This window comes from Parastagonospora nodorum (genome assembly GCF_000146915.1).
Source record: "Parastagonospora nodorum SN15 chromosome Unknown scaffold_43, whole genome shotgun sequence".
Taxonomy (NCBI): Eukaryota; Fungi; Ascomycota; class Dothideomycetes; order Pleosporales; family Phaeosphaeriaceae; genus Parastagonospora; species Parastagonospora nodorum.
Window position 1 is genome coordinate 45,206 of NW_001884591.1, and position 22,715 is coordinate 67,920.

The following is a 22,715-nucleotide window of genomic DNA, read 5'->3' on the forward strand; positions in this document are numbered from 1 at the left end:
TTCCCTTCCTCGTCGTGGTGTTGATGCTGCACATGGCGAAATTCCTGGCGCCAAGCTGCACTCCCGCGGCCTAAGTTGACCGGCTCCACTCTGATCGCTCCCTACTCCCCTTGCACATCGACATGCACCCGCCACAGTGTATAGAATGCTTTCCATTGACCCAGATATGTCATACAACTCGATCAAGTCGGGCCTCAAAACATGTGAGAACAATGGACAGCCTCATGTTCAAGACTTGTTCACGTTTGCGGCTAGGCTACACTATCACGATTTAGAGCATGGCCATTGCATCTCGACATTTCAAACAAATCGATTTTGGTAGTCCGAACCTCATGGTCAAAGGCTCATAATAATTACAATCCATCTGTGTCACGTTACAAATCATCCATTCCACGCCTCAGCCAGCACCTTCAATCCTAAGTCGACTTGACATAGGGAGGCGCATCAGGGTCCTCCATACACTGGTCAACACGCATGAGGTCCTTGCCAGTCTTCTTGGCAATCTGGATGAACTCCCGGAGGTAGCTCACAGTGGATGGGTACAGGTAGTGCAACACCACCAGGTTACCACCCTTGTTGACATCACGCTGGAAAGCAACCTTCTGCTGCTCAGGCGTGTTGGTCTCAGCCCACAACCCAGTCCTCAACATCGACCGAACCAGTTGGTGATGGTAGCCTTGCTGCCGACAGCCTTTACAAGACGGGAGCGCATGCGCGCACCCTCGTTACCAAAAGGAGGGCGGAAGTAAGGCGTGGTGTAACCGTTGAACTGGGACTTCATGGCCTTGATGTCCTCGTTGTACTCCCAGTCGATAGCGGCGTAGTCGGGAAGCGACTCCATCTTGGGGTGAGTGAAGGAGTGTAGGGCAAGTTGGTGGCCAGCGGCTTGCATCTCCTTGTACACGTTGGTGAGGTTCGTGCCTGCGTCGAGGAGGGGAGCGCCGACGGTGAAGAAGGTGACCTTGATGTTCTCCTGTCCGCGGATGATCTTGAGAACTTCCTGGGCGAGACCTGGTACACCATCGTCGATGGCAAAAGCGAATGAGTTGGGGCGCTTGCAGGAGAAGACCAGGTTACCAGTCTCGTCCTTGGGTGGGATGCCGAAACCAGCGGGAACAGAGGGCACAATCTCAACGACAGAGAGGGTGACAGGATCGGCAGAGTAGAAACCCTTGAATGCGAAGCCAATGACGCGGGAGAAGTCGACATTGAAATGGCTCATGGGAATGTAGATGTTGCCGTCCTTAGCATAGCGGGAAACCTCAGCAGAGTCCCATGTCTCCGGGAAAGGAGCAACATCGGCATTGCAACCCTTGTTGTGCTGCTGAAGAGCGACGGTGAACTTGGTGTTTCCAGAGTACGCAATGTGAAGGTAAGAGCCCTTGTACTTGCTGTAGTCGCTGCAGGAGCCAGAGACTTGGGTGTAGAAGGAGTAGTCAGCATCGCTGGAGGTGATGGTGAGCTTTCCGCCGTTGTACTTGAGAGTCATGCCCTCGTCGCCACCGTGCCAGTTGCCGAGAGCGTTGGAGTCAGCGTTGGCGAACTTGTCAACGACAAGGGTGGCCGCGGCGGTGTTGGCGGGTGCGGCAATGGTAGTCTGGGAGCCAGAGCCACCCTCAACAGGTGGAACCCTTGTATTCACCCGTCTCACCGCAGTAGAAAGCCATGGGGGCCGAAGTCAAAAGTGGTTGAGAAGCCGGAGAACAGAATTCGTCGTAAGCTTCTCCACGTTGAGAGTGTTGCCAAACTTGGAGAAGGGAATCAGGTAGAGTTTCTCGGTGCCATCAAAGCTCCAACCGAGATCTGCAGAAGACTTGAACGTGGAAACGGCATTAACGGGGTCGCAGTTGTTGGAAGAGTCAAGCTGCACTGAGAGAGTGGCACCTTTGGGAGCCCTGATGCGCAGAGAAATACCGCCATACTTGTTCTTAGCATTGACGCAGGGAAACTGACTGTAGAAGTAAGAGTTGCTGCCATTGGGAACAATTTCGACATGGTTGGGTGAAGGCTTTCCGACTGTAATGGACTTTACAGTGCCATCGGTCGAGGTAGGGTAGTTAAAGGCGTTGTAGAACAAGAAGGTAAGACGAGACTGGGAGATCCAGTCATCGATGAGCAGAGGAGCGCAGGTACCAGAAGCTGCAGCGGCGGACGAAACCGTCACCATGGTGCTGCGCGAGGCAGGAACGCTGGCGCTAGTAGCCCTGGTTGCAGAGGGAGCGGCAGAGGAGGCGGCCTTGCTGGCCGAAGGGGCGACAGAGCTGGCTGCGGCCTTGGTGGAGCTGGGGGCGCCACCAGAAGAAGCAGAGCATGCAAAGTCAATGGCACTCATCTGCCACGTAGTGGTAGTGGAAGAGAAACCAGACCAGACGATACCAGTGACGGCGTTTCCATTGGCGCCAGCGAAGCTGCTGAAAGGAATGGTGACGGTCTGAGTGTTGCCAGTCAATCCAGTGAGTTGGTAGTAGTACGACTTGTAGCTTGCATCGGAGCAAGCTGTCTTGGTCTGGAGCTCGACGACCAGGGAACCCTTGGCGGGGCCCTTGATGTTGAACTGGAGGCCGCTCAGTCCGTTGCTGCTGGCAGCCTGGCAAGGGAACGTCTCGTAAAAGTATGAGCTGGACTTGGGCTTGAAGCTGAGCACTCCATTGCTCGCGGATATGGAGCTCATAGATCCATCGTCTGCAGACTGTCAGGAACCGTGCGGCGGTTCGGATGATTGGGTACATACCACTAGTCCATTCACCAAAGTTGTTCAGACTGCTTGACTTTTTGGAGAAGTCATCGATCTTGGTGTTGGAGGAGCAGGCGGCGTAAACGTGGTTGGCAAAAGCGGCCGTAAGGCCTATTAATGTAAAAGTACGCATATTAAACGTAGTGTAGCGAGAGACTGTGGAAAAGCGAATGTACAGAAGTCAGATGTGACTTCCAAGGGTTGAGTTGGACCCCAACGAATTGGTGAAGAGGTACAGAGGATCAGGACGATAACTCGTGGAGAGCAAAGTCCAGGCGGCTGCTTCCCAATACATATAATACCGCCCCGAGGCAGCGGCGCCATGCATGACACGGCCGACATATGTCTAGCGGACTGGGCATACAAGCCTTCGCGAGGAAAACATCTATTTAGGGCAGCCAGCACTCGGCAATTGCAGATCTATCGAACGCCCCTTAGCCTAGAGCAGGCTGGCTGGTGCTGGATGTGGGAATTGGTGCGCGGTTAGGGCATGGCGACCCCTGAGACGGGTGCTTCGTCTCTACTGGTTTGTGGAGACGTTCCGCACAGAAGCCTACCCATGTCTCTTGTGCTGTAGGGCTGCAACGAAGACGGCAATACGGCGTGGTGCAAACGCTGCTGGCAGAATGCTCTCCGTGCAGGCGACGAGCAAGTGGCGTGCGCATCTGGTCGGAAGGCCATGGTCGAGCTGCAGCATTGAGCCGATTTTCCCACCACCCAGCTAGAAGTAGTCCGGGTGGGGCTGAAACTACCAAGAACATTGGATGCTAGGATGCTTTCCACAAACAGACCCTGCCCTCTCTGCGGGTAAACAAATCATCGACACGGACAGCTATACTCGGGTTGCGAGATGAAGTATATCCAAGCCGTCCTTGGTCGTCGTCGCCCAGGACGCGAACGAAGGTACCGGCGAGTTGTCTCTGTGGTGGCGGGCTACTAGCAAAGCAAGAAGCGAGCGATGGCGTTGAGCAGAATGCCACGCGAATGGGCGCTCCGAGCACGAGCCGGTGGTGTGAGCTCTGCAGACACGAGGTTGAGGTCGGACAAGACACAGCAAGCGACATGCTTGCGTGAATCAGGCATCCCTCTCTCGCGGCGAGCGGCAGCGGTCCTTCTTCGCCGCAACCGCTATCTGGAGGGCCTGATGAACCGTCCATCTAATGCGATGATCAACATCGACATGTCCCTGTTCGAACGCAAAGCTGCTTCGAGCAGTCGCTTTTTGCAATCTTTCTTGGTGGCGTCGTATTCGTAGTTTCTGCTTCTGCTTCTGCTTCTGCTTCTGCTTCTGCGCCTCGTGCGTTGATGTTGTCGGGCGCATGTTCGTCTGGATCGGATTCCGCTCGAGCTACCCCTGCCCAGCCGACGAAAAAGGACCCGGCCGCGTGCCGAGACTGCCCTTCAGCTCCGCCACCGACTACCGTTTCAGTGAGTCGCAGCTTGATAAAGTTAGCATCCTGTCACTAATTGGAATTTGATGAATTCTGGGGCTCGGTTTATCCCGAGCATCATCAGCGTTGGTAGGGCTGCTGCGTGTTTCTTCGTCCTCCATTTCACATCGACATCTCCTGCGACTCTCGTCGCGAGCCCGCTCTCCTCCCGACGTCACACAGCTCGTTCACCTGCTGTGTCTATGATAATCTTATTGCACCCGAGCACCCTCCATGTCGCCCACTGCCATGCCTGCCTGGCACGACATGGTTCTCGTATGTCATCAAGCATGTCGTGCTCTCAAGGTGGGCGTCTTATTCAATGCACGTATGGTGTACATTGCCCACAGACCTGCAACTTTACGAAAGGACCCGCTCCACGAGCATACCATGGAGGATGCTAGTAGCCCGCCTATTCGACGTGTCTCGTCCGCAATGTCACGGCAAGGTGATGAGCTGGAGAGACTGAAGGTCTACTTGCGTTACTCTGTACAATCCAAGACATCTTCAGAACCTCATTGCACCAGCAGTACAGCCTCACAGGACTTGGTATAATTGTTGTCGTGCAAAAGAACATGGTACTTCGTACATTCAACTAGCTTACACGGAGCTAAACTCTTCTCAGCTAAGTCGACCCCGCTGACCGTCATCCACGCCCGTGTGCATCATCACTTTCTGACGTTACCACTGTGCCATCTTACTCCAGAATACTCTGCTTTTTGTGTACAATCGGATGCGCGCTGTGAACCGTCTGAAGCGATTCTTTACACCAATCCCGCAACAACGTACTATGTCTAATACCACCGAGTTTGTGCGATCCCGCTCTCTTGAGCAGCATGGTTACTGATACATGTAGTCTCGTGAGGCTTGCACAGAAGCTCGTTGCAGATGGTCCACACAAATCTCAACATACCCCTAGACGTGTGCGAGGTCTATTCAACGGTAAATACGCATTCGATACCACCAAGGCATGTCATGTCTGGGAACATCCGAATTATCCCCAGTCAGTCAAACTGCACAAGCAAGCTACCCTCAGTCTGATGGTGACAGGTTTTACGTGCCAGTTTCATGCTTTACCTCGGATGCGAGTCTCGAAAGGCTAGGCTCAATAGACGGCACCAAAGGCGCCGCTCACCTGGGCCGCTTGACTATTGGAACCCATAGCACCGATCGCGTCGTTATTTTCAGCACGAGCACCCTCAAGGACCTGGTCAAAGTTGATTTCAGAGCGATAGACCAATGGTTTGAAGAAGACGTGCCCATATTCTGCCACCCAAAAGATCCTTATAAGCGCATCGACATTCTGCAATCCACGCGTAGTGTTAAAGTTGCCATTGATGGTATCACACTTGCTGAAACACCGAACCCTTTGTTCCTCCTAGAGACGACATTGCGGACGAGGTATTACTTGCCACCCACGAGCGTAAAGTGGGAGTATCTTGTGCCCAGCGATATGGCATCCTTGTGTCCGTACAAGGGCAGGGCGAACTATTACCACGTCAAAGTGAACGGAAAGATATACAAAGACATAGTCTGGTACTACAGGTACCCGACGCCCGAGAGCGCGCCCGTCGCTGGGCATTTGTGCTTTTACAACGAGATGGTTGATATATGGGTAGACGGAGAAAAGGAAGAGAATTAGTTGATATTGGCGACCTTCATACAAGAAAAGCGGAATTTGACCCCTCGTTGCTATTGACTCTTCCTAGTAGGCCCTTCTCACTCATCTGCCGCTCACCGGTCATAGTTTCCTTCGGGTCATAATTCGCCTCCAAATCCTGCAAGCGCTCACAGTTCGCTCAGACACGTCTCTGGTTTATTCTTGCTAGTCTACATATAGTCGGCATCTGGTTCATGGATAGCATGCCCCAATGGAAGACCTGTTACGGTCGTCCCTTAAATTTTTCGCACTTTAACACACTGCTTTGCTTTCGCCGACTTCGCGCCACCTTTTTCAAGATGATGTTGACTGAGTCAGCTTAGCGTCGTTGCTCATGCCATGCTACGTCATTGCAGCCGTCTGCTTCGCGAGCAAACTCGAAGCGCGGCCCAGAAAAGAGAATAGTCCGTAGTTTCCGGGGATGGAGTGTTGTATGTACCCCGCATGATGCTGCCGAACAAGTTCCCGGCTCGTCCGTTCTCGGCCGATCGAAGTCCTTTCCCCACACTACAACCCCAGGAAGCTTAGTGGCCATCGTACAAGGCAACGATGACCACGAAATACTTGTTCCTCACCCATGGCGGACGTAGAAATCCATTCTCGTACCGACATTGTACCGAAGTTGAAGACGATGTGCGCCACAATCTGATGGTCGGAACTACATAAATGGCTTGAGCCCGTCTGGCTCCTGCCAGTACAGCTTGCAACGCAAACATGAAGCCGTACGCTATTATCGTTGGATGTACGGTGGCTGCGGCCCAGCAAGTCTACGCTCCGGCCAATGGAACTACTTCACAGCCTGGATGCTCAGCAAACAACAGCTACGCGACTGCCCAGCCTTCATACTTCTTCCAGCCATTCAGCTTCACGCAAACCGAAACTGTGCGCACTGCAACTTCTCGCCCGGCTCCCACTGTCACAAAGACACACGCAGCACCATATGCGTCACTCAGCAAACTTGTGCCCAATCTCACAACCACGCAATGGGGCAATTGGTATCCGTCGGCCAACGCTACGGCTACAGATGTTGGTAACCCGTACGGGAATGCATCCTGGAGTGCTCTCTGGAACACCGTGCCATGGGTCAACTTTACGCGGGGAATATATTCAACGACCGTTTCGCCCAAGCCTGTGCCGACTAGCGAGCTGATTCTGCCTCCCCCTGAAGTTTTCAGCGCCCAAACCTGCTACAAGTTTCCAGTTGACTTTATGCTCGGTGTAGCAGCTTCCGCAACCCAGATTGAAGGTGCAGTTGCAGACGAGGGTCGATGCCCAGTTCATACAGATGTCACCACTCTACTTTCACCTGGACGTGCCGATAACTTCATCGCCAATGAGAACTATTATCTCTATAAGCAGGACATAGAGCGTATTGCATCTATGGGCGTGCAGTACTATCGATTTTCGATCCCTTGGGGTCGCATCCTTCCTTTCGTGCTCCCAGGCACTCCAGTCAATCAGCAAGGCCTGGCTCATTACGACGATTTAATCAACTTCGTTCTCGAGAAAGGCATGCAGCCAGCAGTTGTTCTCCACCACACAGATACTCCTCTGCAGTTTTATGGTGGCAATATCTCCAACATTAATATCAAGCCTGGTACAGGAGGAATCGGCTACATTGATGCCGGCTTCCAGCGCTCTTATCAGAACGTATCATTCGAAGACGCCTTCGTTCACTATGGCAAAATCGTCATGACCCATTTCGCCGACCGTGTGCCAATCTGGTGGACTTTCAACGAACCTCTGTTAGGTGCACGTAATGGCAAGTCCATCGACGCGGTTATCAAGGCGCATGCGAGATTATATCACTTTTACCGCAACGAGATCAAGGGCACCGGAAAGGTCTCGCTCACTTTCAACGACAATTTTGGTGTGCCTAAAAACCCCAATAATCAATCAGACGTGGACGCGGCGAATCACTTCAATTCCTTTCAGCTAGCAACCTTCGCCAATCCCATCTTCCTCGGTCAAGACTACCCGGAATCGTATACTTCAACAATCGCTGACCACGTTCCGTTGTCCAAAGAAGATCTGGAGTACATCAACGGTACAGCAGACTTCTTCTCCATTCAGCCATACACAGCGACTGTTGTGAGCCCGCCTCCCAACGACACTATCACAACTTGTGCTACCAATAGTAGCCATCCACTGCAACCTTATTGCGTCACGCAGAGTACAGAGACCACCACAGGCTGGAATATAGGCTACCGCAGCCAGTCTTACGTATACCTGACACCCGCATATTTCCGAACATACTTGAATTACCTATATAACACGTTCAGAGCCCCTGTTGCCGTGACTGAATTCGGCTTTCCAGTCTTCGGAGAGGCGCTGAAAACACAAAAGGATCAAGAGTTTGATAGCCCACGCTCGCTTTACTACCAGTCATATCTCAATGAAGGCTTGAAGGCGATTTGGGAGGACGGTGTAGAGTTCATTGGTGCCTTTGCTTGGTCATGGGCGGACAATTGGGAGTTTGGCGATTACGACCAGCAATTCGGCATCCAGACGGTGAACCGTACAACTCAAGAGAGGCGATACAAGAAGAGCTTCTTTGACTTTGTTGACTTCATTGAGAGTCGGAGACAGGTGTCGTAAGCAAACACAAGGCGATGTTCGTATCTGAGAGGGCCAATGTCTATCTTCGAAGGGAGTTACGAGTAAATTCTACAAGCTTGAGAATTGTTGTCCAAGCCTCCTTATTAGTCGTGTGCCGTGTCGCTTGCAGGATGACTTTGTTAGCCCCTTGCCCCACCTATGTTCGGACATGGGGAAGAGATCGACAAGCCACATCCGTCTATATCGTCATCATCAGTAAATAGCCGAGCATCAAAGATGGTCGCGTAATTGTAAAAAGTGCCATGTTCATTCCACCTCTATCCTTACCTAGAGTTCTCCTCTCCTCATCTTCCTCTGCATTTGATACTATTTGACAGATAAACGCACCTCCATTCTACATACCCAGCCATGGCGATCTCCAAGGCTCACGATCTCAATTGCTTGACGATCAATGAGCTCCAAAAGTTAGCCGCCGAGCGAATGGACAAGCAAACGCGCGACTACTACAACGAGGGCGCAGACTCGGGTTCCACCTTGGCAGAGAACATATCCGCATACCAGAAATATCGCATCAGGCCGCGCGTATTACGAGATATATCTTCTGTCGACACGAGCGTCCCAATCTTTGGCCACAAGAACACCGTCCCTATAGGAGTGGCGCCGACCGCTATGCAAGGTCTTGCACACTCAGAGGGTGAGCTTGCGACAGCACGAGCGTGCAAGAACATGGGCATAGTCATGGGTTTGAGCAGCTTTAGTACAACGAGTTTGGAAGATGTTAAGGGAGCATTGGGGCCTGAACATCCTGGAGCGTTGCAATTGTATCTGTTTGAGGACAGAGGCCAGAGCCAAAGACTGATCCAAAGGGCAAAGAAAGCTGGGTACAAAGCTGCATTCTTGACGGTTGACACACCTGTGCTGGGACGAAGAAATCTCGAAATCCGTAACCAGTTTACGCTGCCGAAACACTTGAAAGTCGCAAACTTCAACCAGGAAGATGGCGGCGAAGATGAAGTTGAAATTAAAGACAGGGACACAGAAGCTACTGAAGAACGGAATGGAAGTGGGCAAGACAGCAGCAAGTCCAAACGAACGCCCCCGACAGGACCGATTACATTCCACACACATGCGCCCAATCCCACTCTCTGCTGGGAGCGCGACATAGCGTGGCTGAAAGAACAATGCCACCCGGAAATGGAGGTATGGGTAAAAGGCATTGCGACAGGCGAAGACGCCCTTCTAGCCTGCCACCACGGGGTCGATGGCATCGTAGTTTCCAATCACGGCGGTCGCCAACTCAACGGCGCGCTCGCAACCATTGACGCATTACCCGAAGTCGCACAAGCGGTACGATCGCAATCGAAGAAGATTCCTGTACATGTAGACGGTGGTATAAGACATGGTACAGACGTGTTCAAAGCTCTTGCACTTGGTGCAGATTTTGTATGGGTTGGCCGACCTGTGCTCTGGGGATTGGCATACAAAGGACAAGAGGGTGTAGAGTTGTGTTTGAAGTTGTTGAGCGATGAGATCAAATTGTGCATGGGCCTTGCCGGGGTAACGAAAGTTGAGGATATTGGAAAGGAGTATCTGGTTAAGATGGACCGCAGTGGGTTTGTTAGTCGCTTGTAGGGCACTGAGAGACGTGGAACTTGTATGTATGCAAACTCAAGATGTTATCTTGAATCGATTTTAGACTGCCTTGATATCATACAGCCGCATCGACGTGTCGTCACTCACGACTGCGACCTGCTGTTGATCTTGTGTCCTAGCTGGCCTCCACACCAGCTGGTTGACAGTCTTTGCCGGACAGAGCTCCGATTTGATCATCGTGATATCCACCTTGTCCAGTGCATCGGTAGCAGCCTTACATATTCCGATCTCACCATTATCGGTAGCAAAGGCGAAGAGGACGCTGCCCTGATGCAGCTGGCTACTACACGCCACAGCCGTGACCGCAGATCCAACGGTTGCTGTACCCTTGAGCTGTACATCTGCGTCTGTAACTTGCCAAGTCTTGATCGACTTGTCTCTCCCAGCTGTCATGAAAGTTGGCTGCTCAAGCGGTGTCCAAGATGCATCCAATATCATTCGAGTATGTCCTTTGGGGTTTGAATGCTTGAGGGTGTACTGCGAAGCCTCGGCGCCACGCTCCCAAATGACCCACTGCCTATCTCGACCGACGCTCAGGAGATACTTATCGTCTGGAGAAAACTGCAATGCGGTCACCGTGAGCGAATGTGCTCTTAGGGGCGGCTTCACTTCCAACCAGTCTTTGGTATCGTAGAGACGTATGACTGCGTGGTCTATCGAGCTCGCGCGACAGGCCGTCGCAACGAGACTGCCGTCTCGGCTAACTGCTACCGCCGAGATCTCGTAGCCGTGGCCATACAGCTTCTCGGTCTCAGGCCAGAGCAGATGTCTTGCTAGGTGATCCTCGAATGGTGGGTGACTGAAGTTAAGAGTCGATTTTCGAATTATAGATGCGGGATCTACGGTTTCACGTTCGTCGTCGTCTCCGTCTTCGATAGGCAGGCTGTCATCCACCGCTTGGATGGCTTTGTTCGAGAGGCCTAGGACTGGGATGTTCGCCGCATCAGGCAGCTCGCTACCGGTATTCGTGATTTGAATATCGCATAGCCTTTTGAGCATCGCTGCAACTCCTTTGGGCTCATCAAACACGCGCAGCAGCTTCTCATCCGCCCCAGAGATGAATTGCGAGGTGGAGATGGCGTCGATGCAATTAAGATCGTAACCGTGGATCTGAGGCCGGGAAAATTCATGCCACGATGCGAGATGATGTTCTCTATTCCACTGCGCGTGCAGTCTTGTAGTCTGATCTGAGCCAGTCGTTATGAAATACGCGCCATCTCGGGACCAACAGACCCCCTTGACTTCTCGAACATGCCCTGTTATGGCGACTTCTTGCGTCCACGTGTCTTGTGTGATGGAGTAGGACCACTTCCTCCAGCTACCGGTGCGTCCAAGGGCTACGATGGAATTACTGTCTGGCGACCAAAGTCCGATCCAGAGTCCACCGGCACTTCCTGTGGCGCTTGTCGAGCCCTTCTGCGCGCTGATCTCCCCGAGTCTTGTAGTGCATATCCAGATACCCGATGTAGGATCACTCTCCCAGATAGCAAGAGAATTATCTTCGGATGTTGAGAGCAGTTGTAGCTTGCCATCTCGGTGTCGCCAGGAAGCTGTGTAAATCCAGTCTTCATGTCCGAGCAGTAACGCTTCAAAAGTCACCGAGAATTTTGAAGCCCGTGACTCTATCCAATGTGCCTTGTTCGAAAGTGACTTGCCAAGGCCACCGAGAGAGGGGTCATTGAGAGCGCTACTTGCGGCAGGGAGCTCGTTGCCACGGTGTATTCTCCAGAGACGTATGTACTTGTCCTGACTTGCTGACACCAGCAGCAGATCGCTGGAATCATTCGAAACCTCTCTTGTAAATGCTAGGGCGCGAATCCAACCCTCGTGTCCAGTCAGAGTGGCAGAAAGCTGGAATTCGGCATGGTGAGAAACGAAGATCTGGATAGTGCTCCGAGTACCTGCGGCTGCTAGAATGATTGATTGATCATCCAAATGGGCTAGCGCAAGGTTTAATGGGAAGTAATTTGGGGAGAGAGTGATGTTTTGGACCAGTTCAACATCGACAGAACTGTACGTGGCATCGTGAACGAGCTTCCATATCTTTACTGTGCCATCCGATGCACCAGTCGCAAAGGTATCTGATCCTGGGAGGGTAGATATCCGGGTGATGGGACCTAAGTGCTCGGATGCGACCTTCAAACATTCGAAAGTAAAGGGTTGTTCGCGTCGAGCGCGCCATAGCCGCAGGGAGCTGTCCGCAGAACCACTGAGAAGAATAGAAACGTCCGGAGATGCTGTCGGAAAGAACTTGACAGCATTGACAGGCTTAGTATGGCCATTCAATGTGGCTCGGACACCACGTAAGTCTGCATCCTTTCCTGATATTAGACCACGCTGGGCGGTTGGCAGGGCTGACTTGCCTGAGGATCCCAGAGAGCGATCGAGTTGTCGGCACCAAAAGCCAACAATTGTAGCCCGTCTTCGTCCCAATCTGCGGCTGCGGGGTTACGATTTCCGCCTACGGAAAGAAACGCGGGTGTAATGTCCATTCTGATCTCCGCAGGTTGCTGTTGCGGAGCTCGATTTACCATAGGTCATCACTGACATTTCTTTGGCGTCTCGCCTAGATTGCCTTAAGCGGACTAGGGGTGATACTTTCATTCATCAAGCGAAGTACATGCCAATGACACCACCTCGCCGATTCCCGACAGCGTGAAATCAGAAATGTCCAACGATGGTGGCGTCCCGATAACGATTGAGTTCAGGTTCGTGCGCTCCTGCACCTTGCGCAATAATTCCATGCTGACGATGTACAGCGGAGGCCTTGAGATTCTCTTCGGCAACCAAAAGAAGTACGCCCTCTCTGTACCCGAGAAAGACGAATCGGGCGCACCAGCAAATGTCGCTTTTCTTGTACGATATTTGTGCGATAATGTCATGAAGGACACGCGCAAAGAGCTGTTCGTATTAGATGATACTGTGTAAGTCGACCAAATCTGAGCACTGTCAATGCCCTAATCACAACATCAACATAGCCGGCCAGGCATTCTTGTACTCATAAATGAGGCGGACTGGGAACTGGAGGGCGAGGATAAGTACGAGCTACAGAAAGGTGATCACATAATGTTCGTTTCGACGCTACATGGTGGGTAGTACTTCTCAAGGGAAAGCATAGCTTGCAATGCAAGAACTCGCTGTATGATCACATACCCTCTACTGTACGTGATGCACGTCTCATTGCTTTGTAGATCCATGCAGAATGTTTGATAGGTTCAAGCTTGCGATTGCTTACATAAGATTATGATCTGCAACTTCCTCGGTAACCTTGGCCAGGCGTACTGTGGTAACAGGCAAAAGTAGTGGGGTGGATCAGGAAGCAGGGATCGGAAATTACAATGGGCTATCTGGTTATATAAGCTTAGTAACCTTAGCATTGAGCAGAAGAACCAATTAGATCAGAGTATATTAGTGAAATCTTAGCAATAGAGATAAAACAGGATGACCGAAATCCGACCTGATCGACGGCTCTTGGCTGACCCACCCCACTACTTTTGCCTGTAACTTGCCTGTAACCACAGTAAACACTGGAACGTGGATAGCGCGCTTGCGTGTTGCATGTGCCAACTGTCTGCCCAAGACCTCTGGCTGCCACCTCACCCGAGCTAAATGCTGACTTGAATCCCATGATCGGGCCGTTATAACGTACATATGGTACATAGCTAACTGCCTCCCACACTGCGCACCTCCAGCCGCGCTTTCCGTCCACGTGCTTCTGCTTCTTCAAACAACGGCTGTCAGCTCTGCTTCCAGCACGCTTGGTACAATCATGGCGAAGCAATTCTTCGTTCCTGCCCATGTCGACCCTTCGCTTTTCGTCATCAATGATGCCCTCCTCGGCACGGGCGGGATCGGCTACACCATCTGCTACATCCTCATGACGCGTCAATCGATCCGCGACCGCACATACGCGATGCCCATATTCTCCTTAGCCTTCAATTTCGCATGGGAGATTATCTTCTCTATCTTCGTCGCCGACGCGGCTCGTGAGAAGGCCGTGTTTGGCCTATGGATGCTTATAGATCTCGGACTCGTGTATGCTGTTGTCCAGTATGGCGCAAATGAGTGGCGGCACGCACCAGCAGTAGGCAAGAACATTGGAAAGATTTTCGCGGGCATGTTGGCATGGTGGTGCATTGCGCTGTACTCCCTAAGCATCTGGTGGCTGAACCCGGCGGATCCTGTGAATCCGAAAGATGGCAAGGCGTACAAGGGTATTAGAGGTATTGATGCGGATGAGTTGGGGTTTTGGACCGCGCTTGTCGACCAGGTTGTCCTGAGTGTAATGTCTCTCGCCCAAATCATCATTAGAGGCAACAGCGGCGGGTCTTCATATGGCATCTGGCTCACGAGATTCGTTGGAAGCTTAGCTGGCCTCAACATGAACTACGCGTACTGTTGGTGGATGTGGCCGGAAGCGCATGGCTACGTGGTCATTCCTATCGTGGTTTTGATGATGGTCACTTGGGTTATAGCAGATCTGGCATACCTAGTTGTCTTATATCACGTCAGACAGACTGAAGTGGTGCTTGGAGACGGACGAAAGGTTAGGGGTGGGTTTGCTTCGAGTGATAAATCCTCCTAAGTGTCGATGCCTTGTACTCCAATCAGATCAAACTTTCACCTCCCTTGGCCATCCCATAATGATGAGTAACGATAAGTAACACTGACCATTCCATGGGGCTCAATGGGTGCACATGTGGGTCTTGGCCCCCACTTACCTGGGTAAGCACGTGGTGTCGCGTTGTCAAGGGTTCGTGCTTGCATGCACACCCACCTCGCTTAGGCCTGCTCGCTCTTCGACAGCAGACCAAGACTTCTTTTATACAAACAACAACAACAACTTCTCGACCTTATTTGGCATGGCATCATATTCTGACCGTGATGAAGAAGACCTCAAATTAGCTCTGGCGTTGTCCATGCAGCAGAGCCCACCGAAAGATGCGGATCGCCTAGGAGCGAACAACGAGGCGGTTGATCTCACATCTGATACAGAAGAGGAAGACGACGATATGCGCCGAGCGATTGCAATGTCGCTCCAAGAGTGCCGGAAGTCCAGCAGCCCAAGACCACCCAAAACGCAAAGTCAATCACACACCACTTTGTCAGAACAAAGAGCGAGCCATGAAATACCAAGTCTGCCAACGACACGCACCGCGTCTGGCTCTGCAGCACCGAGTGGCCAAATGGGACTGTCAGGTCTGGACCGAAAAGCCATGGAAGAAGCGCGCCTCGCAAGATGCGGCAAGAGAAAACGAGACCCTTCACCAGACCAGCCGCACAAGCAGATTGCGAGCACAGCTCCGGCTCAGAGCAGGCAACCGACCACCTTCGACTCTAATCCGAAACATGGCAGGGAATTGCAATACCCTCGAGGAGCAATCAAGCGTACTTTTGCCACCGGGTTTCCACGTACAAACGACATTACCATCGACGAAGTGTTGCAGGCCGAGAGCGTCAATATTGCAGTGGTTAGCTCATTCATGTGGGATTCGGAATGGCTCAATAAGAAGCTTAGTCCACTCAAAGTCAAGCAAATCTGGATTATGAATGCCAAGAGCCAAGATGTACAGCAACGATGGGTACGCGAGATGGAAGATGCTGGCATCCCGAATTTGAGGATCCATTTCCCGCCTATGGGCGGTCTCATACACAGCATGCATAGCAAATTCATGCTACTATTTGGCAGGGACAAATTGCGTCTTGTCGTACCCACCGCAAACATGACTCCTATGGACTGGGGCGACAAGGTCAACAATTGGCAGCCCGGAGTCATGGAAAATTCATTGTTTTTGGTGGACTTGCCACGAAGAAGCGATGGAGTTATGGGGAAGAAGCAGGACTTGACGACGTTCGGCAAAGAGTTGGTATGCTTTCTGGAGAAGCAAGAACTTGACAAGAAAGTGATTGAAGGCGTGCTCAAGTTCGACTTCACTCAGACAGATCATCTGGCTTTTGTTCATGCCATGTAAGTCTTTTATGCAGCTTAGAGGAGCAGTCAATAACATGCACCAGCGGTGGAGTACACAAAGGCGAGCAGCAGCAGCTGTCTACAGGTCTTCCTGGGCTTGCGAAAGCTATCCGAGACGTGCATTTGGATGATGTGAAGGAGATTGAGCTAGACTATGCTTCCGCTTCTCTGGGTGCCATCAACGATAACTTTTTGCAGCGCATATATCTCGCAGCACAGGGCAAGCCTCTGACCACCACCTCTGCGGTCTCACAAGTACGAAGACACTTTCGTATCTACTTTCCAACGGACGATGCCGTTCAAAACAGCATAGGTGGCCCGGACTGCGGTGGTATCATCTCGCTGAGCAGCCATTACTACAATGCTGCAACATTCCCACGCGAGTGTCTTCGTAACTATGACTCAACCCGACGAGGGATGCTATCGCACAACAAGCTACTGTTCGTGCGAGGCATCAAGAATGATGGCCGACCTTTTGCGTGGGTATATGTTGGCTCGGCGAACATGTCTGAGTCGGCTTGGGGCGCGCAAAAGGTGCTGAAGAGTGGTCAAACGGGCAGCCTCAATATTCGAAATTGGGAATGTGGAGTGCTGATGCCAGTGCCGAACGAAAAGATGGCAGACATGAAGCTGAACGATGGAGCGATACCGCCAATGAGTGTCTTCAGGGGAACCGTCGAGGTGCCTTTCGTCTGTGCGGATCCGCTATACGGGCAATACGGCGACAAGCAGCCCTGGTTCAGGGTCGTCGGATGAGGCGACTTTTGCAAGCACGGGATGCTCGGCTGCCCCGCCTGCGCATTGTCCGGGGACTGTTTGGTGCTAAGGACGACGCAAGTGAAGGTTTGGACGGACTAATGCGGCGGACGCGGAGGTGGCGGATGATGGTCGAAGACACGAAATGCCATTGGCTCGGTGATTGACTCAGGGAAGCTCCGATAGTGGCCCGCGTGCAGCGTGCAGCGTGCAGCGTGCAGCGTGCGTCTCTCCGATGCGACAACATAGATATACACTATGTGATGAGAAACTCGAACCCTCCGTTACACATGTTCCACAGCTGCGATTGCCCATGCCAGATAACGCGGCTCCTCTCCGCGCGCCCGGGGCGGCGTCCAGATCCGGAGCGCCCCTACTCGGCCCAGGTCCCATAACTGCACCCATCCATTCGTGGTTCACCTCTCCGGCACGGACGCATCCAAATGCTGCGCAGGCGAAAGAGCTGCCGTTGCATCTCATACAGCTGATTCTCACATACGTACGTGCTGTTGTACTATTGTGCTACCGTGCTGTCGTGCTGTTGTGCTATTGCGCATTGCAGTGCATCGTCACATGCTGACCAGAGTCGCAGCTCGACAATGTCGCAGACCTCGCGCGCATTACGCGCACCTCACGTCTCTTCTACTACATGACCCTTCCCCGCTTGTACGAACATGTCACGCTGCATTCGTACGCAGAAATACGCTACAACAGCGAAAATGGCCGGCCAGAAGGGTACGGCAACGGCAGTCCATTTGCCATGGGACTGAACACTTTGGTGTCGCGGTCCTTCACCGACTACGTGCAGTCCTTTAGGGTCGTCGGGGAGTGGCGCGAGCATGACGAGGACGACTACAAGCAGGGCCGCGTGCCCGACAACAGCATGGTCCTGCAGATTGCCGTGCGCGCCGCCGTCGACAAGATGAAGAACCTGCAGGCTTTCGCGTGCGTATCGAGTACATGTCACCTGCCACATTGCTGACATTGACAGCTGGGAACTGAATACCAAACCTCTCAACACCATCTACCAGGGTCTCGTAAGCCGCTCCTCGACCCTGACGTCCTTCACCCTCCGCAGCCAGACGAAGCGAATTCCGCGGCCTACGACAATCATATCTCCCATGCCAAATCTCAAGACGCTGGTCGTCTACGACATTGACCCGCTCTGCTATCCTGACGATATATCCCTGCTTCTCTTCAGCGCCAAGAAGCTAGAAAACTTGAAGCTGCATTGGAGCCCACGCATGCGAGAAGCAAGCGAAGAGTCGGTGAATCTCATGGGTATATTTGGCCGATGCATCGCTGCCAAAAGCAATTTGCCTATCAAGCGATTGTCCATATGGAATCTCTACGCTCGCTTCATGGGAGATGGCTTGGACCGCGTCATAGACGAATCTAACCAGCAGGAGATCACCGTCTTCAATTCCATGGGCAGTTCAGATCCCATGACTGTGTTTCTCGACGACGCGTGGAGAACCACCAACGTCAAGCGCGTTCCAGAAAATCTGAAGTGCTTCCGTAGCGATCACGTCGACAAAGAGCAAGCCGTGATATTCGGAAACTTCAAGGGTCTAGAACGTCTGTACATTGTCAGTCGGCGCAGCAAAGATAACTCCAAAACAAACAGTTCAGTCGCGACGCCAACGACGCCATCGACGGCCACACCCGGGATGACGAATGGAAATACCAATGCCTTTGCACCCACAATCACAGACAACCAGTGCCGCAGCATAGGTGGCGAATATCTCGCCGTCATACAATCAAACCATCGCACTATGCGTCATCTGCTTCTCTCAGACCGCTGGGTAGTTTCTGACAGTGCTCTCTACAAGCTCTGCCAGTCATGCCCGGACCTTGAACAACTAGGCTTTCGCTGCAGTGTCCCGCCATTGGAATCTCTCCGACAGATCATGACCTTGGTACCAAAACTCTGGGCGCTTCGTATGCTTGTCCGCCCTGGCACTGAATTTGCTGATATGGTGGCGTCATTGGACCCGGAAATGCATGCATTTGTCATGGCAACAGAATTCTGGCGACCTGAGTATCGAAATCTGAAATATATCGGGCTGGGAGACAAGCTGGTATATAAGCTCGGAGGTGTTGTATTTCCTCCAAAGAACGCTGCAAATGTTCCCGAAGGACGCGAAAACAGCATCAACGCAAGGAGTGCGGGGCCCATGAGGAGAATGACAATTGTAGGAAAAGAGGAGCTGGATAAGATCGAGATCTGGGGATTGGACACGGACGAATTTGATCCGAAGTATCCTTGAAAGCCCCCGAAGGCGTGAGATGAATACTTGGAGGAATACACCACTACGCAGCCAAAGAAACGACTGCGAGACGGCCATGCGGTCAACTTCCACTCGACCGAGCACATTACACCAGCATCACCGTGAGCGCACGGCATCCATTTGTGAAGCTCCGGCTCTCATTGCAGACTGAAAGTAATAGTACGCATGGCTATGATGAACCGGAGAGAAGAGCATGGAATACGAAGGCAACCTTAGCAGCACATTTTTAAATGGCGACGGAGAGGAAAGGCGAAGTCTGCCCACCTGAAAGTGTACGATGGTACGAGTTAGTCGGGAGCGAATATGTACGAATCAATGATAATAGAATCCCTACTTTGACACCAACCATCGTTTTCCTTACTGGACTGATTGGAACTTGTGCTAAATTATCATGACCGAAATAGATACCAAGCTATGTACAGTACTACGGAACAATTAATCATAACTAAACCACCGAGTCGTCATCGCTTTGCGCCTCTCCGCACACGGGTCTTCTTCACCTTCGCGAAGGGCGTATGCGCAACCACACCATCTACCACATTCCCCTCTTTCTGCTTCAATACGATGTTAGATCAGATAATACCGCCCTCCCAGCTAGAATGTTTCGATCTGTTCGTACTCCTGCCTCATATCGCCTAGTATCTTGCAAGTGGTCACAAGCACTATTTCCAGGAAGAATGATATCCCTTACAATTATCACTTGTCGACGGTTCTCCCAAAATTAGCTATGCCTCCGCGGTACTGACAACCTGGTCGTGGCTGAAGTATAGTACCTCTCAAATCGATAAGCGAATGTAAAATGTGGGCATGTGCGCCCGCGAGTACAGCATGACCACCCTCTGAAGTTCAAGGCACTTGCCACGTTTGAAGCTAGGCTAGCTTAAGGAGCAAATACAATGTCGAATTGAGCTACGTTTTTTTTTCTACACTCGATATTGGCCTTAACCGCTAATCGACGCTTCAGTATATTATCACCTGATTCATGATGAGTAGGAAATGTCCGGTTGATTATTTTGACGGGTATTGCTCTGCCTCAGCCAACCTTTTTAAGAGTTTATGGGTCTGATTATCAAGAACCTAGTTAACATGTAGCGTTACTCTTGCGAAACACCAACAAACTCTCGGGCCCGGGTACTAGTGAGTTCTGTAGTCGGCCATCAAACTCTAAAGGGTGCTTGCCACTTTTGATATCAGTCGAAGGAGCGATACAACTACACCGTCTCTCTTTTGGAATGATCGATGGGAGTTGATTGATTGATTGGTTTGACGTCCTGGTAAAACCTCCCGAGGGATATGAGGACGAGCTAAGCTCAGGACTTATAGTGGTAGCACACTACCTGAGATGCCTGATCTAAATACTTTGCTAGGTTACAGCAGTCCTGGATTTCAACTCCTCCGCTGTTTGAGGGGTAAATACATATCTGTAAATGCCCTAAGAAAAGAAGGGTGACTTAGCCAGAGCTATATCGCGATTAAAGAGGTACTAGAACAAGGGTGCCATATCTTCTAACTCATCATCAGCCCAGTTCTATGACAGAAAATGCCAAGAGATAGCTAACAGAATGCGGACAAAAGGAAAAACTAGTAGTGAATAGTTATGCGCTAGTGTAATCTAACGCTTGCAAATTTCAGAGTAGAACTCTATATTAATTAAAAAGAGCTTAAAGTGTTTAGGCTCGCCGAGTAACTCAGCACGGTATCGTAGTCCTTCCCTGGTAGTGTCAGGCATGGTCGGTCTTGGCCACCCTCTGAACACCGGGGTGATCGTAGTTTTGGAGCAATGAACAATGTGTCCAGGCGTGAGATCGACGGGAGTTTCAGCCCCTAATGTCACACACAGATAACGAATGTCAGGTTACACCCACGTATACATATATAGTTCTAGGTTAAACACAGCATATTTCAAGGCTGTCATTCTTTTACTCGTTCTCGAGCATAAATGCGGCTAATACCTTCCTTCGTCCCGAACCATAGTTGACTTGTCCCTATATTCTCTTGAACGAAACAAGATGCAGATCTTGTTGTTGGCTTTGCTTGGCCTGATGCCTTTTGGGGTGATTGCCCAAGAGGTCTTCGAGCCCGCAGACTTCAATGTCAAGGAGGCACTTTTGAAGAATGGCGTTGATGTGGCGGATCTGCCGGAGCTTTCGCAGCTTGGAAAACGATCTTCAATGAGCCGTTGCGAAGTTGCTGTAAGTGACGTCATAGTAATTGAGAGCTGCACTAATTTCTATGGCAGTGCAATTCTCTTCAAAAGATTTTCGACAATGATAAGGTTGCAATTCGAGAAGACAACTCTTACGAGGCATTTACCAGCCCCTTCTGGTCCGCACAACAGCAAGCGACTACACCACAATGCATATTCAAGCCTGAGACAGCAGTCGATGTCTCTACTCTCGTGCTCTTATCGAGACTGACGCAATGTCCTTTTGCTGTAAGAAGCGGGGGGCATGCTGCATTCGCTAGCGCCTCAAATATTCAGGGTGGCATTACGGTCAACTTTGAGAAGATGAAAGACATCACGTTGTCAGAAGACAAGAAGGTTGCCGCCATCCAACCCGGGAACAGGTGGGGTGAGATCTACAGCAACCTCGAAAGTCACAATCTCGCCGTAGTAGGTGGCCGTATTTCTGACGTCGGGATTGGTGGCTTGACAACTGGTGGTGGCATCTCCTTCTTTGCAAACCAGTATGGTTGGACATGCGACAACGTAGACTCCTACGAAGTCGTTACGGCATCTGGGCAGATCGTAACTGTATCACCCACGTCCTTTCCTGATCTCTACTTTGCGCTCCGCGGCGGCGGCAACAGCTTTGCCATCGTCACCAAGTTCAACTTGGAGACCTTTTCTCATGGGCCTTTGATGTTTGGCGGCCATCTTCACTATGACAACACGAGCTTTCCAGCTCTCTTCGATGCCCTGGTCAAGCTTGGTGAAAGCTCAGCCGACGATACCAAAGCCACACAAATGATCTCCCTCGTATTCAACGCTACCACTGGTACTCAAATGGCCATCGCGGAACTGGAATACGCGGATCCTGTTGCCGAGCCGGCATTTTTTGAGCCATATAGACAAATTCCGGCGATCTACGACACGACGAAGCTCGACACGCTTGCGAACATCACGCAAGTCCTTAACAGCCAAAACCCCAATGGTTACAGAGAGAGCTATTGGACGGCATCGGCTAAGCTTGATCGAGGAATTGTCCAATTCGTGTACGACGTCTCTAAGGAGGAATTCGCCAAGATCACCGACGTACAAGGCATTGTACCAGCAACCACATTGCAGATTATCACTGTACCACAAATGGAGCAGATGCAAAAGAAAGGAGGAAATGCCTTGGGCCTCGACTCATCAGATGGGCCCATCTTGAACATCCTTTTGACACTGATGTGGGTCAATAGTAAGGACGATGCGCGCGTGTGGCAGGCGTGTGCAAACATATTGAAGAGAATAGAAGAAGAGGCCAAGAGCAGAGATTTGGCGAATGAGTATCTGTACATGAACTACGCAAGTCAGTTTCAGGATGTCATTAGAGGCTATGGGGCTAGCAAAGAGATTTTGAAGATTGTGGCAGATAAGTATGATCCGACTCAAGTGTTTCAGAAGTTGCAGCCTGGGTACTTCAAGCTTGATGGACCGCCGGCGGTATTGCCCTAA

General features: G+C 51.5%; 11 protein-coding genes across 11 annotated transcripts; 7 read left to right on the forward strand and 4 right to left on the reverse strand.

The window, feature by feature from the left end:
* Nucleotides 1-294: 294 nt before the first annotated feature.
* Nucleotides 295-2,671, reverse strand: SNOG_16096 (hypothetical protein; the record flags this gene model as incomplete). Its single annotated transcript, XM_001806172.1, has 2 exons — nucleotides 295-1,631; nucleotides 1,698-2,671. 2 exons carry the CDS (start codon nucleotides 2,669-2,671, stop codon nucleotides 644-646), a joined length of 1,962 nt encoding a protein of 653 aa, XP_001806224.1. The 3' UTR covers nucleotides 295-643.
* Nucleotides 2,672-3,168: 497 nt separating this feature from the next.
* Nucleotides 3,169-3,415, reverse strand: SNOG_16097 (hypothetical protein; the record flags this gene model as incomplete). Its single annotated transcript, XM_001806173.1, has 2 exons — nucleotides 3,169-3,257; nucleotides 3,292-3,415. 2 exons carry the CDS (start codon nucleotides 3,413-3,415, stop codon nucleotides 3,169-3,171), a joined length of 213 nt encoding a protein of 70 aa, XP_001806225.1.
* Nucleotides 3,416-3,903: 488 nt separating this feature from the next.
* On the reverse strand, nucleotides 3,904-4,433 carry SNOG_16098 (hypothetical protein; the record flags this gene model as incomplete). Its single annotated transcript, XM_001806174.1, has 2 exons — nucleotides 3,904-4,173; nucleotides 4,386-4,433. 2 exons carry the CDS (start codon nucleotides 4,431-4,433, stop codon nucleotides 3,904-3,906), a joined length of 318 nt encoding a protein of 105 aa, XP_001806226.1.
* A 521-nt stretch (nucleotides 4,434-4,954) lies between these two features.
* Nucleotides 4,955-5,806, forward strand: SNOG_16099 (hypothetical protein; the record flags this gene model as incomplete). Its single annotated transcript, XM_001806175.1, has 2 exons — nucleotides 4,955-5,003; nucleotides 5,169-5,806. 2 exons carry the CDS (start codon nucleotides 4,955-4,957, stop codon nucleotides 5,804-5,806), a joined length of 687 nt encoding a protein of 228 aa, XP_001806227.1.
* Nucleotides 5,807-6,516: 710 nt separating this feature from the next.
* On the forward strand, nucleotides 6,517-8,515 carry SNOG_16100 (hypothetical protein). Its single transcript, XM_001806176.1, has 2 exons — nucleotides 6,517-7,915; nucleotides 7,997-8,515. The coding sequence occupies exons 1-2, from the start codon at nucleotides 6,539-6,541 to the stop codon at nucleotides 8,420-8,422; spliced, it is 1,803 nt and encodes a 600-aa protein (XP_001806228.1). The 5' UTR covers nucleotides 6,517-6,538; the 3' UTR covers nucleotides 8,423-8,515.
* Nucleotides 8,516-8,791: 276 nt separating this feature from the next.
* SNOG_16101 (hypothetical protein) lies at nucleotides 8,792-10,015 on the forward strand (the record flags this gene model as incomplete). The annotated part of the gene is made up of 1 exon (XM_001806177.1): nucleotides 8,792-10,015. One exon carries the CDS (start codon nucleotides 8,792-8,794, stop codon nucleotides 10,013-10,015), a length of 1,224 nt encoding a protein of 407 aa, XP_001806229.1.
* Nucleotides 10,016-10,075: 60 nt separating this feature from the next.
* On the reverse strand, nucleotides 10,076-12,780 carry SNOG_16102 (hypothetical protein; the record flags this gene model as incomplete). The annotated part of the gene is made up of 4 exons (XM_001806178.1): nucleotides 10,076-11,146; nucleotides 11,270-12,123; nucleotides 12,396-12,497; nucleotides 12,657-12,780. The coding sequence occupies 4 exons, from the start codon at nucleotides 12,778-12,780 to the stop codon at nucleotides 10,076-10,078; spliced, it is 2,151 nt and encodes a 716-aa protein (XP_001806230.1).
* Nucleotides 12,704-13,339, forward strand: SNOG_16103 (hypothetical protein; the record flags this gene model as incomplete). The annotated part of the gene is made up of 5 exons (XM_001806179.1): nucleotides 12,704-12,744; nucleotides 12,796-12,960; nucleotides 13,015-13,091; nucleotides 13,133-13,197; nucleotides 13,250-13,339. The coding sequence occupies 5 exons, from the start codon at nucleotides 12,704-12,706 to the stop codon at nucleotides 13,337-13,339; spliced, it is 438 nt and encodes a 145-aa protein (XP_001806231.1).
* Nucleotides 13,340-13,805: 466 nt separating this feature from the next.
* Nucleotides 13,806-16,763, forward strand: SNOG_16105 (hypothetical protein; the record flags this gene model as incomplete). Its single annotated transcript, XM_001806180.1, is given in 3 exon segments — nucleotides 13,806-14,589; nucleotides 14,843-16,004; nucleotides 16,022-16,763. The coding sequence occupies 3 exon segments, from the start codon at nucleotides 13,806-13,808 to the stop codon at nucleotides 16,761-16,763; spliced, it is 2,688 nt and encodes an 895-aa protein (XP_001806232.1).
* Nucleotides 16,764-17,076: 313 nt separating this feature from the next.
* Nucleotides 17,077-19,033, forward strand: SNOG_16106 (hypothetical protein; the record flags this gene model as incomplete). Its single annotated transcript, XM_001806181.1, has 3 exons — nucleotides 17,077-17,262; nucleotides 17,356-17,708; nucleotides 17,755-19,033. 3 exons carry the CDS (start codon nucleotides 17,077-17,079, stop codon nucleotides 19,031-19,033), a joined length of 1,818 nt encoding a protein of 605 aa, XP_001806233.1.
* Nucleotides 19,034-21,063: 2,030 nt separating this feature from the next.
* On the forward strand, nucleotides 21,064-22,715 carry SNOG_16107 (hypothetical protein; the record flags this gene model as incomplete). The annotated part of the gene is made up of 2 exons (XM_001806182.1): nucleotides 21,064-21,246; nucleotides 21,312-22,715. The coding sequence occupies 2 exons, from the start codon at nucleotides 21,064-21,066 to the stop codon at nucleotides 22,713-22,715; spliced, it is 1,587 nt and encodes a 528-aa protein (XP_001806234.1).